Here is a 14,435-nt window from a genome sequence, read left to right as displayed (position 1 = left end):
CTAATAGAAAAACCGGTCAAGTGCGAGGTGTCGCACACGAAGGGTTCCTTACCATCATCGTACAAGATAATGTAACATTTGTATGCACTTTTTAATGAAATAAATATTTTTTTATTATTTACTTATTAAATATATAGTATAGTACTAAAACCTTAAATCTAAATTAAAAGTAAAATAAAACAAGATTAAATTAAAACTGAAATAAATTAAATTAAATCTAAAACCTCATCGAGACCACCACAGCGAGGCAGTGTACCGAAGATGCTGGCAGCATTGCCGATTTGGATGGCCAAACTAATTCTTTGACCAAGGTAGCTGCCAGCTCTCGGGTCCCCGGTTGACTCGATAACCCTTTTCGAAATGTCCTCAAAAAGAGCTCGAGCCCCCGGGCCCCACGGTCTCCACACCAAAAGGCACGAATATGAAGCTCCCATCAAGGTTTTCATATTTGCGCCTCTTGGCCTGTGCACTTGGCTGATGGCCGCTGCACCCGCCATAGATGAGGTCGTTTGAATGTGGGGTGCAGCTAAAGTGTCTACACACGTTGCATCCTAAACAAGCGACCTGCCCGTTTTCCACGGCACGAGCATCATACCATCAGGTCTCTTGCCATCGCTACGTGCCAAACCAATAGGTTCTAGTACAGCTGGCACATGGGCGGTGGCAAGGGACTTCCGGATGATGTCGTTAAGGGAACTATGGCGGGTGAAGCGACCAGCGCTTCTCGAACAAGAGTGCCCATGGTGCCCGTAGGTGTCAACCACAGGTGTCAACACAGTCACCGCAGTGGCAACGGTGAGGCTGGTTTATGGTTTTTTAAATTGTTTTACTTTGCATGGCGACTATTTGGAAATTTTTATTATTGTTGTTATAGTGGCAATAGAACCATTAGACAACGTCAACGCATAGGTATTTTGCCGGTTTTTGTTTGAGTTACTGTTGAGTGTTGAGCAGATGTATTCATTTGGGCAGCCTGTTCGTCAATCGTCTCATATTGAGGTTGTGCTCCAATATATGTGTGATTCTTCGGAGCCCTTAATTTAGATGTCCAGACGCTTATTTCTGTAACTATGCAATGTAAAGGTCTGAAGTATTTTTCATGATACCTTAATTTCTCGTCTCTAGGTCATTTGCCTATTATAGTACAGTTACAATATAAATAGTATATATACAATCATTTTTTAAAACCTATTACACAAGTGTAGAACCTCTCAGGATAGAGAAGATAAAAAAAATTGATTCGGTGGAATATGATCTATGAAACATGCTTTTTTGGAACAATTTTTTTTACGTAGAATACTAGGTACCTACCTACTTGACCAACTAAAATATACGCGTTAAAAAAACACATAATGTTTTACATTAATGTTCGATTTCAAAGCCTTTATCAGATTCCTCTGTTATGATAATCTGATTTCTCTGGTCACGAATCGTGTAACTTTTTATCGATTCATAAAATCGAGTGCCAAATTCTTGTACTATAGGTAATAGGTATGTTTCTTACTATCCATACTTTCATGGGATCGTGTACCTACTTTCTGGTCAAAAGCAACAACATTTATATGAAGAAATACCCAGATACGACTACGAGGCTATATTGGGTAGGTATGCTGCAAAAATTTGACACGATCAAAACTATTTCCCCCGCATTTTTGTACTAGCGGATGTTCGACCGTTAATGTAACAAAAAATGCGCCGACCCGGATGCAGTTCTTTAAAAAACCGGTGGCATTAGCACACACATGTCGATTCCAATGTTCCGATCGAAAGACCCTTAGTAATAAAATTATCAAATGAAAATGGTAAATTAGACTGTCTAAATTATATTACCGACCGTTAACTAAGCTTCCTTTACATTCTGATTTTATATCCGGTCTTTCCCTTTTGGGGCGTTCTAGTCCATTCCTTCTTCCATAGGAACTATGTAGATTTTTATTTTATTTTATTCAGATACAAGTTAGCCCTTGACTGCAATCACCAGATGGGATAGTAAGGGGGGTGGGTAAGTGACGATGCAGTCTAAGATAGAAGCGGGCAAACCTGGAAGGGGTATGGCAGTTTTTAATAAACCCATGCCCCTTTGGTTTCTACACGGCATCGTACCGGAACGCTAAATCGCTTGGCGGCACGGCTTTGCCGGTAGGATGGTAACCAGCCACGGCCGAAGTCTGCCACCAGACGAAGGTGGTATGCAAAGATAAATTATTTGTTTGAAACATGAATAAATACTAAATAGGTAATTCTACTTTACTATTCTCTACGTGATCAAATCAGAAATGAGGAGATCCGTAGGAGAACTAGAGTAAACGACATAGCTCAACGGGTTGCGAAGCTGAAGTGGCAATGGGCAGGGCACATAGTTCGTTAAACCGATAGACAATGGGATCCCAAGATGCTGGAATGGCGACCTCGCACCGGAAGACGCAGTGTTGGAAGACCCCCACTAGGTGGACGGACGACATCAGACGAGTCGCAGGGAGCCGCTCGATTGTGGCGGCGCAGGACCGTGGAGTGTGGATGTCCCTACAAGAGACCTATGTCCAGCAGTGGACGTCTATCGGTTGTTGATGATGATGATGAATTCTACTTTATCCAATCAAGCATAAGAATGGCACCCACGACAACGAAGTCTTGCGAATGAAATTAGAACTGGGACTTTTTGTACATTAGACCCTTTGCCATTGAGATTTTGGAAGATCACGTGAGATAATAAGTTTTAATTCAGAAAATGACGATTCCAAGCATAAAATGTGAGCGTGAATGGATGTTCGTTTAAGTTTGTGTTTTAAAAAAACTGATTTCTACCTGGAGTTACTTTTTCTACTGTCCAGCTGCAACCATTAACCGCACAATAATGCGCGCCCGTTACATTCTCATTTCATTTCTCTAGAGGTCTTGAATGAAAGAACATCGCCAGTAGGTAATTTATCGATGGATCGTAGGAGCGCTAGATTTTGCGTCTTGTTTGAGCTTTTAGCAGTAGGTAAGTACCTACTTGATACAGCACAAAACAGTAGCACTAATTCGTTAAAGATCAATATCGATAGATTCGTCGATAATTTTCTAATTTTCTAATAGATCATTCAGTCAGATCAGATCATGATGGTCGGAATCAATAATATTTTGATATATTCTTTATTGGTTTTACCTATATTTACAATTTGAACTGAGGTGTTGCAATAACAGACAGAATAAATCGGAGATCCAGATATATTTCACTAATCATTATTATTTACTTATTAGGTCAAGGGCACAAAGTTTTATTATTCGAAGATTGAATTGGAATCGACTTGATTTTGGTGTAGTAGGTAGTAGGTATACCTATACCTAGTAGTACGATGACAGCCGTTCCGTATGGCAGACTTATCGCTCGTCCTTGACACAGAGACGCCGCGTGCACAACGCGCCTTATTGTCGTCGCTGCAACCTTACGGAAATCAGACTGATATTGTTAGGTAAAACCTACTTACTGCTACCTACCTACCGTGATGACACAATGCTGGCTGGTGATGCCCGACTGCTTGTCTTCTGTACGGCCCAAGTGGGAGTTATCTTTAATCCTTTCCGGTCTTCGGAGTCGTGTGTGTTTGGGTCATGTGGGTCATGCATGGATTGAATGTTGATTTCAGGCTTCTCAAGGACCGATAGATAGTACGATAGCAGGACGAAAGTGGGCGGCATGTCACGACTCTCGCCGGCCGGAAACCTAATTCCCGGATGCGGCCGCGCGGGGATTTCGCCGGAAGCTCGATAAACGAGCACATCCGCTGCCGTCGCCCGCGCCGCAAAATTTGGCACCGCGAGCGCTCGCAGTTCGCTTCCGGCCCCCGCCCTCCTCGCCATCCCCGTTCGCCTGCGAAAATAGCGGCCGACCGCTTCGTGTACGCGGTTCATTCAGTATGGCCGCCTTCCATTCATAAAAAGGCGAGGCGCGCGCGGAGGAACGCGCGGCGGCGGGGCGCGGCCCTCTGCCGGCCCGCTCCCGCGCCCGACGCCAGTGCGGAATGTGCCAGCGAACGGAACGGTCGTTTCGTTGGAGCGTAGCGCTAACGCTCCCCGTTTTCCATTAAAATGTGTATAAGAATAAGTGCAGTGAATCCGCACGAGTTCGGAACGGTTACGAAAATCGCCGTCATCGAGATCAGGAGTAGAAATCAACGAAGAACTTCACCGAGGAAGTGAGTAGCGGCCATATTGCAGTGATAACCGCGCGGCGGGCGGACGAGAATCGAGGCCGGTGCGTGGGCCGCCCCCCGCCCGCGCCAGGTGCCGCTCCGGACCGCGCCGGTCTCTGAGCCTTCCCGTGGATTTGCGCGGCCAAAATTCGGTGGTTCTGCCGTATTTTTGTGTGTCAGTGAGCCTACCGGCGCGGTTTCGATGCGGTACGAGCGGCCGAGCGACAGAGCTCAGTGCAGTGTGTGCGGCCAGTTGGCCCGAGTGCCCTTGTGTGATGTGTGTAGGAGACGTGTGACCGTGGACCGTCTGCCTCGTAAGTACTTGTCCAACGTCACTGCGCATCCAGGATGTGACGAGTCAGGGCGGATTCGTCCGGCTAGATTTTATGGCGCGCGCGTCCGTGTATCGTGTAGGCAGTAATCACTTTGATCATGAAAAAAATGAGCAAACATGAATGACAGTCGCGTCGCGCTTGGCGACCGACGAGCGAAGCGGAGCTACCAAGTAGGTATACAGCGCCGCACGTGTGCGCCTTGCGAGTCGCGACCGAGGCGAGAACCTCCACCGACGAGTTTAAGAATGCTTTCATTTATAATGCTGCTTCAAACATCATTAGAAAGATACAATTACAATTCTGTAAGAACAGACCTCTTACATTAATGAGTTTCAAACAATTCGAAATTCAAGCAATGTGCGTTGAGAATCTTAAAAACTGAAACTGATATCGTGAAATATCATTAAAAGTGTAGATTACAGTAAAACTTTATTTTTATTACTTATTTTTACCGACGAAATTCGAATTATTATAGCAACAGGGACCAATTTCGACAAGGTTTGATAACTGAACGTTGATAAGAAAAACGGTTTGTAAACAATACACACGGTCTATCTTTTTACAAACTTGAATTGTAACTTTAAAGCATTTAAACAAAATAACATCTGAATTCACATTTTGAGACAGATTCTGTTACGCATCTTATCGTTTAATACTAAACGATTAACTTGATAGAGACAAATCTGATTTGTAGCTACTTACCTACCTATATGTATAGTCACATTAAATTCATTAAAATTCAGTCCATAATCTATCCAACTGATTCCAATTAAGAAACCGCAAAGGCGTTCTAGCTGTCGTGTAAAAAATACTAGACGAAATTTCTTAAATTAATATTCATAATGTCAAAGCATTAATGACAACATTTGTTTTTTTTATGGGAATACTAATTTCCTACCGATAAAGTTGCTGTTTTAAAAACGAAATACGTTATTTTTATTGAATATCTACCTACAATAGGTATCGTCCGAATTAATAAATTTGGATATTCCAAAAGAAGAAAGAACTACTAATAATTATGTATTTACGCTGTTGATTACTTTCAAATAAACAAAATAAAATAAAAATAAAATAATAAGACAACGCTACGTTTTGCCGTTAACACTTAAAATAAACCGGAATTCGGATATAAAGTTCTGAAGCATTAAAAAGTAATCCTGCGAAAATCTATTCAAGTTCACTAGTTGGACTATTACGTAAAAAGTCTTAAAATAGCAACGCCCATGATCTTTGGATCTGTATTCATTTAGATTCTAGACATATCAGACAGATTCAAAACATTACTACAAAATAATAAGATTTAAAGCAACTGAAGCAACTAGCGAAAATTTCTCTCGATACGAAATTCAGTTTAGTAAACAGCTTTAATTTACATTAAAAGGTACCAGCGGATAGGTTAAGTATTACATAAACAAATCAAACAATTCAAACAAGTACGTAGGTACCTAGTTAGTTTGGTACCTAGTTCATTAAAATTGTTCCTATAAACTGCAAATGAACATGGTGTTGACTAATATAAAAAGATAATCAAGGTATTCAAATGATAAGTCATTATGATTCTTCTATGTTTAGTTATTTCAAGGCAGTAAACGAGAAAAAGTTAAAAAGAAAACATAAAGAAAGGTTGCCAGAATACCAGTTACTTTCATTTAGGAATAGGATATTATCGGTGTAAACGTGACTTTATTTCATCGAAGATAAGCAAACACTTATGGAAGCCAGATGCCTGTCATAATTTACGTATATGCAAATAGCTCAAGATATTATTAATCTGTTTCTTACTTGCGCTACATTAATGATCACAAAATATGATGGTAGCTGATCCTGATAATTTTCACGAAAAATATTGTTTAATTTGCCAGTTAAATTTGTCATTTAATTAAAAGAAAACTTTATCGGAAAATATAAAACCCACATTTTGTTTGAAATGTACGTACCCCTTGCTTAATTTTGCACACTACTGGTTTTTCTTACTGGTATGCATTCAAGGGATTAAATCAGTCTCGTTACCCGCATTGCATCAGTCTGGTTCCACTGCTGGGCAAGGGTCTCCTTCCCCACTGTTATTAGCCTCGATGTCTAGGCCTAATCGAGATCAATCCTATAAATGACAATCAAATTCTTCACGTCTTGTTCTGACTTCAATTTGCATACATCAATGTCTGTGATATAGTTTTCTAAAACAGATCTGTACATATACGGAAATTAATGGACCTGCTGCCTAACATTGTCAACAAGACTACTGAATCCAAAATCTAATATCAGGCGGGTCAATTTCAGAAAAGCTGCATCAATCAATATTAAAATCTCAATTGTTGTGAATGGTATTTTTGCTGCAGGAATGCATTTTAGTCAATAGTGAGAGAGTTCCAGCCAATCAGACGTGATTGCGATTATCATTCGTCACACTACTTGGCAAACTTCAGTGGTAGACCCCCCTGTAGTTGTCTCCAATCAACCATCCATCATATTTATCAAATCTTAGTTACAATAACCCTAATTGAAGGTTTAAATTACAACGTCGCAAGTCCCAATGAGTCCACAACCGTCTAATTAGGTATCTAAGCTTTTTGTAATTTTCGCAAATAATGGTCCTTTGAATGTCAAGGACTTTTTGTTAACTCTACATAATAAGTAAGTATCCTCCGATCGAAACTCAATTGTCTAAACTCCAAAGCGAAGAGGATACTAGGTAGTTAAGCGGCTGTTAGCCTTATCCAAGGTAGTGAATGTTGCAAATAATCGGAATTACTGGACTAGATTTTTTCGTTTTAATCTACCTTGACATGCAATACATGGATTACCAAAAGTTTATATTAGCAACTATTTCTGATTGGACGTTAAATAATTTTCGATTAGACGTCGTAATCTTAGTAATGTCATTAAAGCTTTCTACGGTTATATACCTACCACGATAATACCGCGAGTGAGTACTAAATAGGCACCTTCTAGGCAGGCGCGCTCCATCTTAGGCTATCATCACCTAATATATGGTGTGATTGGAGCGAAACGCATGCCTATAGTATTGTAAAAAAATATTTAGGAGATTCGTTGATACTTCAGCCCAGTAGCGATCGTGGCAAAACGAATATACATGGATATTCATCACCACGTGGTGCTATAATGGAGGCCTATATTTTTAATGATAGTTGTGTCAGTTGAAAGATTCATGAGGAATTCATTGCGCTCACCATCATATTCATTTTCAGATAATTTAGCTCAATTTCAAAATGCTCCAACCCTTTTTTTCGCAGTACTTTTTCCGAATCACTTGTACCTAGTTATTGTTTGTTTTGTATAGAAATCGTCTTTAGGAAATCTATGACGTATTTAAATTGTAATTCTCATTTGAAACAATCGGGTGAAATCCACTTCATTTACCAACTTTTACTTACTTTATTAGACCACAATAAATTTCACTTCATTTATAAATAACCTGATTCTAGTTTTATATTCCTATTGAAATTCTAAATAGACTACGCTATAAGCAATAAATTAGTATAAAAGTCCGTTTTGAATTATAAAGTATTAGAAATTCAAATATCTGTCGTTATAAAGTCGTGAGATGAGATCTATTGAGGATAGCAATATACAAATTAACCTACAAAAACACAATAACTACGTTAAGAAGAAAGCCTGCATTGATGCTTTAGTTTTCACTTTTTTTGTGACAGATCATTTTTTGATAGTTGAAGATCTGCTAAATGTTAATTGAAAAGCTATTACAATTAGAACAGTTGTACAGTAAGAACGGTTACCTACTGCATCCGATCCGAATTCATGAAAATACGTTCCGAAGTAGTCATAGAACTGTTTGTATGGTAGTTTACGTACTAGATCCGACTTCCGTCATCTGATTTCTCTCCGTCATCCGTGTCTCCAATTCGGAAGAAATACACCGAAGTAGCCGTAGTACTGTTTGTTCTAACGCTTTCGCATTACCTCGGATTCTTGGAGCTTGCATTTGGATCAGAGATCGGATTAGTGCATAAGCAATATCCGAATTCGGTCCGAGTTTCTTATTTTATTTCTGTATGTTCGATTTTGATCAATAAAATTATTACTTAGAGTCTAGACCTTAAAACAAAACAGTTAATTTTTGTCACAAATTAAAAAATATAGATATTTAATAATATAACCGATATATTTAGAAAATAAAGTAAGTGAGTAATTTAGAACAGCATGACCAAAAGCGAATCCAAAGTGCGGCCTTTAAGTTGGCGCTTTAAAAACACGAAATATTCAAATGTCAACGAACGAACGGCACTTAATTTATAGTTAGTAGCATTAATGTTATTCTTAGATTCAAATAAGATAAGTAATGGTTACGCAACTTGAATATTTGTGATTTTGACAAGATAGTTTTCGTAATTATTCAGTTAACATTCCTAGTGACCTTGCCTTATTTACCTAACCTTGCTTACTAACGCCACATATATATCATTTATATATCTCTTTATGTTAATTATTTGCATAGCTCCAATTACCTTTGTTATATTAATTATCTATCAATATTAAAGATAACTAACTTGGCTTTATAAATTTCAAGCAATAGGGACCGTTACTTGAATAATTTGGCTCTTGATGTATTTATTCGTTATTTTTTGTTACATTTGCCTACTATATCACATATCACTCATATTGACAAATATTTCTCGAATGCCACAATAATCACTATTGTAACAGCATATCTCTGTAAGTTAGTGTAAGTGGCACTGCCGTTCTAATTAGATATAAAATAAATAAAATAAAAATGAAATAATCTCTGAAAAGAAATTAGAATAAGATTGGCCTTACTCAATTTCTGGATTCTAAATTTTTGCCCTATCCTGAACCATTTTTTCTTCTGTATTTAAACTAGTTTTCTGAAATTTAAGTGCTTAGTGCCGAAATGTTTTATTAATTTATTTTACCAAAAGCTTTTTCATCTCAGCTTTTTCTGATTTCCGGCATTATATTATTCTAATTCTGACTTTTGTTATTTTATCACTTTTTGGTGGTTGTGGGTGTCGATTGATTATATTTATCAGCTCTTGCGTTGCTGCGATCAATGAGGTTTATTTTTTGTAAAAAAATGATAGACCCAGTTTACAAGGCCAGGAAATGGCTATGACATATTGTGTTGTTTAATGTTTTGCAATTATGTGGAGTCATTTGATGTCTTCTTGACTAAAATTTACGTACTCTGTTTGTTTACGTACTAGTTTATGCCCGCGTCTTCGTCCGCGTGGACTATACAAATTTCAAACCTCTATTTTACTCCCTTAGTGGTTAAATTATAAATCCTTTCTTAGCGGAAGTCTACATCATAATAGCTATCTGCATACCAAACATTCGTCTAGTAGTTTAAGCTGTGCGTTTGCGGTTTATATCAGTCAATCCGTCACCTTTTCCTTTCATATATATTATTTAGACTAGCATAAGCTATGTGGGCATAAGCCCGTAACTTTTTCCGTGTGAAGTACCTACACAAATTTAAGTAAATATTTTACCTCTTTAGGGGCTGAATTTTCAAAAATCCTATAGTGAATATCTACTTCATAATAGCTACCTACATGCCTTTCAGCCTTTCAGATCCGTCCAGTAGTTTGTAGCTGTGCGTTGATAGATCAGTCAGTCAACCAGCTTTTCCTTTTATATTATATTCCAACCATTTCATATAGTTCGTAATAAAGCATAAAACATCATCTACCACTGGATAGGAATGCCTTTCCTACCGGGTAGAACCAGCAAGTAACTCTGTGGTTGCTGCTTGCAAAGATTTGGTATTATGTCATGTATAAAGTAATTGCAGTCCCGCGTCTAATCCGTGCTAATTCTTGCCTAAATTCCTTCTCATTTTATAAGAGTTTTCGGAGGCATTTGTAGCAGGTGGTCTTCTTTCTTCAGTAGATTCCACACATGTCTCTGATAAATAAAAATTGATTGATGATTCACATCGGCGTAAACGGTACTTAATAAAAATTTCGTATGATTATTTACTCATAGAAATTTCTTCATTTTTATCATCATTACGCTACAGTACGCGACAGGTCGAGATGGCAACCGGGGTAGGTACGCCCTGCACACCCTCACAGCCCCCACGATAAAACGGTGCAGGATAGCGTGGTAGACGCGCAGGTGTGCGGGGCGTCCCCTCGCCTCATACCCCGATTGGCATCTCGACCTGTCGCGTACTTACACGTTTACATGGCAGTCAAAACCGCGGCGCGGGCGCGGACGGACTCCCTTGAAAAAGGACCCCGTATGGGTTCGAAACTAGTCGGGCTAACGTCGACTACACACGTGAGTAAGCCGGGACAGATAGTATTTATAACGTTTACATGTCTTTACAAAGCAACCGGGCATTGCATATCCAGAATAACTTTGTTATTAACATTGTTAGATGATAACTTCTTAATACTTCAATAATTATTGTTAGTTCATTCAAGCTTGCCAACCATCCCCCGTTTCACAACTCGACAGTCCGGTTTTGATGTCGTTTGTCTATATCCGGTTTGTTACATGCGGCCAAATTGAACGTTTTATTCGTCACGTTTATAAATCGTACAGGATGAATACACTTTTAATTATTTTTTCGTTTTATTTATGAACGGACGAATATCTAGAAGATTTGTCTTACATTGGTAAATACATAATGAAAAATCCTTAAAACATATTTTTACTTGTCATGCCTTTAAACATTCTACATATTTCTAAGATGATTAAAAGATGATAATGGTAAAGTAAGCGACGGAATAGATGTTGATATTGGATAAGTCTGGTGTGAAGAAAGAAAGATCGTTATGTTTTTACCCGACTATGGCAAAGCCAAAAGGAAGGGTTATGATTTTAGCAGTCTATGTATTAGGTCCTTACTCCTTACATATGAAATTGGTGTTTTGTCGTACTGGCCACTTTGATCTCAAATATCTCCTCTTTGGTTAGGAGTTCCAATTTCATACTGCTAATTTACTGCTTTTGTGTTTTAAAAACCCCAATTCATTAGTTTTTCCTCTTTTGGAAAACTTGAAATATTTTTACTTATTTACGAGTACGAGTTCCATCGTGGCACCAGTGATGCAGAAACGGCTCTAAAGATTAATGGCGGCGGTGTCGCAAAAGAAAACACTCCGTTTTTGGTTCCAACGTTTCGTTTTGGAAATTTCCACCTGCAGAACAAGCCCCGTGGCCGGCTGGAGACCAAAGTTCATGAAGAATTGAAGGCTTTCGAGTCAGCTGCAGGCTGCGGTGTGATAAAACTGGGAAGGTGAAAAAGTTTGAAAGTTTTTAAGTGCAGCAAACCGACAAACGGTCGTCGACTGCTGTGTTACATTACTCAACCGGCACAATAATGAAGGGACTTTAAATCGAATCATGACCTGTGATGAAAAGTGGATCCTGTACAATAATCGGAAATGCTCATCGCTATGGCTGAACCCTGGCGAACCAGCCAAATCCTGCCCCAATCGAAAATTGACTCAAATAAATTACTTGTGAGCGTTTGGTGGACTAGTGCCGGTGTCGTTACTACAGTTTTCTTAAATCTGGCCAGACGATTACGGCGGATGTCTATTGTCGGCAACTGCAAACCATGACGGAAAAGCTAGCTGCTATACAACTGAGGCTGGTCAATAGCTCTAGGCCACTGCTGCTTCAGGACAGCGCTAGACCACACACTGCACCTCTACCGGCTTTATTAGAGGAGCTTCAATTGGAATGTCTAAGACATCCACAGTACTCCCCGGACCTTGCTCCAACAGATTACCGTTTTTTTCGAAATTTGGATATCTTCTTGTAAGGGAAAAAATTCAACTCCGTCCAAAGCGCCTTTAAAGATTTTATTGATTACCGTCCGAATGGATTTTTTTAGTAAAGGGATCAATGAACTACATATGAGATGGCAGAAGTGCATAGATAGCAATGGTACATACTTTGATTAAAATAAATATATTACATTAAAAAATTGACTTTATGTTCCTCCCTTACAAAATGCCAATTTTATATGTAAGGACCTAATATGTGTGTAAGTTTGTATTTATGTGTGTTCAACCGTAGCGCCTAAACTACTGAGCTAATTTTGATGAAGAGGGTTCAATAGATTGTTATTATGGTCAGGGTAACATAGACTATATTTTAAATGAACAAAATCAATATGGCGGATGTGGCACCCAAAAAGTGGAGGTCTCTGAAATTTGCTATCGTATCGAGGGGGGGTTCAAATGAAAGAGGAGAAATTTTTGAGTTCATAAATATGTATAAGTACCAAGCGACAGACAAACAATTTTACTAAAATATTTCAGCGTTTATTAAGACGAACTTAGTCTGGTTTATAAAAGACAATTAGATATATTAAAAGTACCATAATATTAACGACGGAAATTTGTTGCAGGTGGGGACGATGAGGGAACAGGAAGGCGACGGCCCAGAAAGCCGTTAGCCGGACTCGATGGACGAGTATGGCGGGCCGGCGGCGCCGCCCCGGCCGCCTAAGCCGGCGGCGCGCGTGCACCGCGCGGGCGCGGCCGGCGGCGCGGGCGGCGCGCGCCAGCCCGCCGTTTCGCTGCTGCGGCCGCGCCCCGAGACCGAGCGTGAGCGCAACGCCTACGTGGAGGCGCCGCGCCGCGCGCCGCCCGCGCCGCCGCACCGACACGCCGCCGCGCAGCCGCTCAAGCCGGTGACGGCGCAGCCCGGCGCCAAGCGGCGCGTGCCCACCGCCGACTCGATCGTGTGCGAGGCGTGCGGGCGCTGCCGTTGCGCGCAGTGCGCGCGGCCGCGGCCGCTGCCGTCGCGCTGGCTGTGCGGCTCGTGCCTGTGCAGCGCGGAGGCGTGCGTGGACTACGCGTCGTGCATGTGCTGCGCCAAGGCGCTGTTCTACCACTGCGGGAGCGGCGAGGAGGAGGCGAGCGAGCCGTGCGCGTGCGGGCCGCGGCTGGCGTGCGTGGCGGCGCTGGCCGTGCCGCTGCCGTGCCTGTGGCTGTACTGGCCGCTGCGCGGCTGCGCGGCGGCGGGCGCGGCCGCGTACGCGCGCTGCCGCCGCGCCGGCTGCCGCTGCCCCGAGCCGCCGCCGCTCTCCAGTATTATCTAGTCCCGCCGCTGGGCGCCCGCGTTGTACAAATATTTATTGGCGAGCGGCTCGCTCCGGAGCGGACCGCACGGGGTGGACTCAGATCGCTCGCGGTCGTGTGTGCAGTGAGGGCGCGGGGCGCGGGACAGAGCCGCCTCGCGCCGAGAGTGCTCGTCTCGTGTAAATATAGTCGTAGTGTGTGAATGTACGTGAACGTGTCGCCCGAACGCAAAGTCTCAAATTTTCTTGAGACCGAAACGTGTCATAAGAAAACGCTAACATTTAGTATTTTTGGATTCCACACAAATCCAAGGAAGATTAAGAAAATGAGATATAAAACATACTTATTAAGATGTAGATAATTTACCATTTATTTATTAACTGAATTTGTATTTATTTGTAAATAAAACGACAACATTATATTATAAATACGAATGTTTACTACAGTATTTGTTTTCTTTGAACTAAAATTACCCATCGGAACGTTGCATCAATGCTACAACTGTAAACTATCGGAGCATAGCCGCAACCATTGAATATTTTTTTTACAAAACATGGTCTACAGCAGTAATCAAACAAAGTTTTTGCTAAACATTAAAATACGACAATTTTCCAACAGATAGAGAATGCGCTATCGATAGAAGGAACATAATGTACCTAGTTACAATATAATAATTTAATTATGCTATAGCACAGACCGGATATTAAGATCGAAAAAAAATTATCGTGAAAAGGTTTGCACTTGACTTCACTTAATGATGACGCTGAAAATCTACTAATGATTTATCACCGAATTCATCTCGGACTAACCTAGCCAAAGCATTCCGGAAAATATAGATTTTTATTTTTGAATTACCAAACAAGGAATCGTGGAACTTC

General features: G+C 40.7%; 1 protein-coding gene across 5 annotated transcripts in view; it reads left to right on the top strand.

The window, feature by feature from the left end:
• The window catches only part of LOC117983105 (protein sprouty-like), a 56,758-nt gene extending 43,039 nt beyond the window's left edge, over positions 1–13,719 (top strand). For 2 of the 5 annotated variants that reach the window (XM_069499328.1, XM_069499327.1), the window contains exons 3-4: positions 12,882–13,012; positions 13,129–13,719. In XM_069499328.1, coding sequence (XP_069355429.1) covers positions 12,949–13,012; positions 13,129–13,577 — 513 coding nt within the window. In that variant the 5' untranslated portion in view covers positions 12,882–12,948 and the 3' untranslated portion in view covers positions 13,578–13,719. The other 3 variants (XM_069499326.1, XM_069499329.1, XM_034969572.2) reach the window with 3 other exon arrangements.
• The last annotated feature ends 716 nt before the right edge of the window (positions 13,720–14,435 follow it).

The sequence above is a fragment of the Maniola hyperantus genome, chromosome 6 (assembly GCF_902806685.2).
Source record: "Maniola hyperantus chromosome 6, iAphHyp1.2, whole genome shotgun sequence".
Classification (NCBI taxonomy): Eukaryota; Metazoa; Arthropoda; class Insecta; order Lepidoptera; family Nymphalidae; genus Maniola; species Maniola hyperantus.
This window is presented reverse-complemented; position numbering and strand designations above follow the sequence as displayed.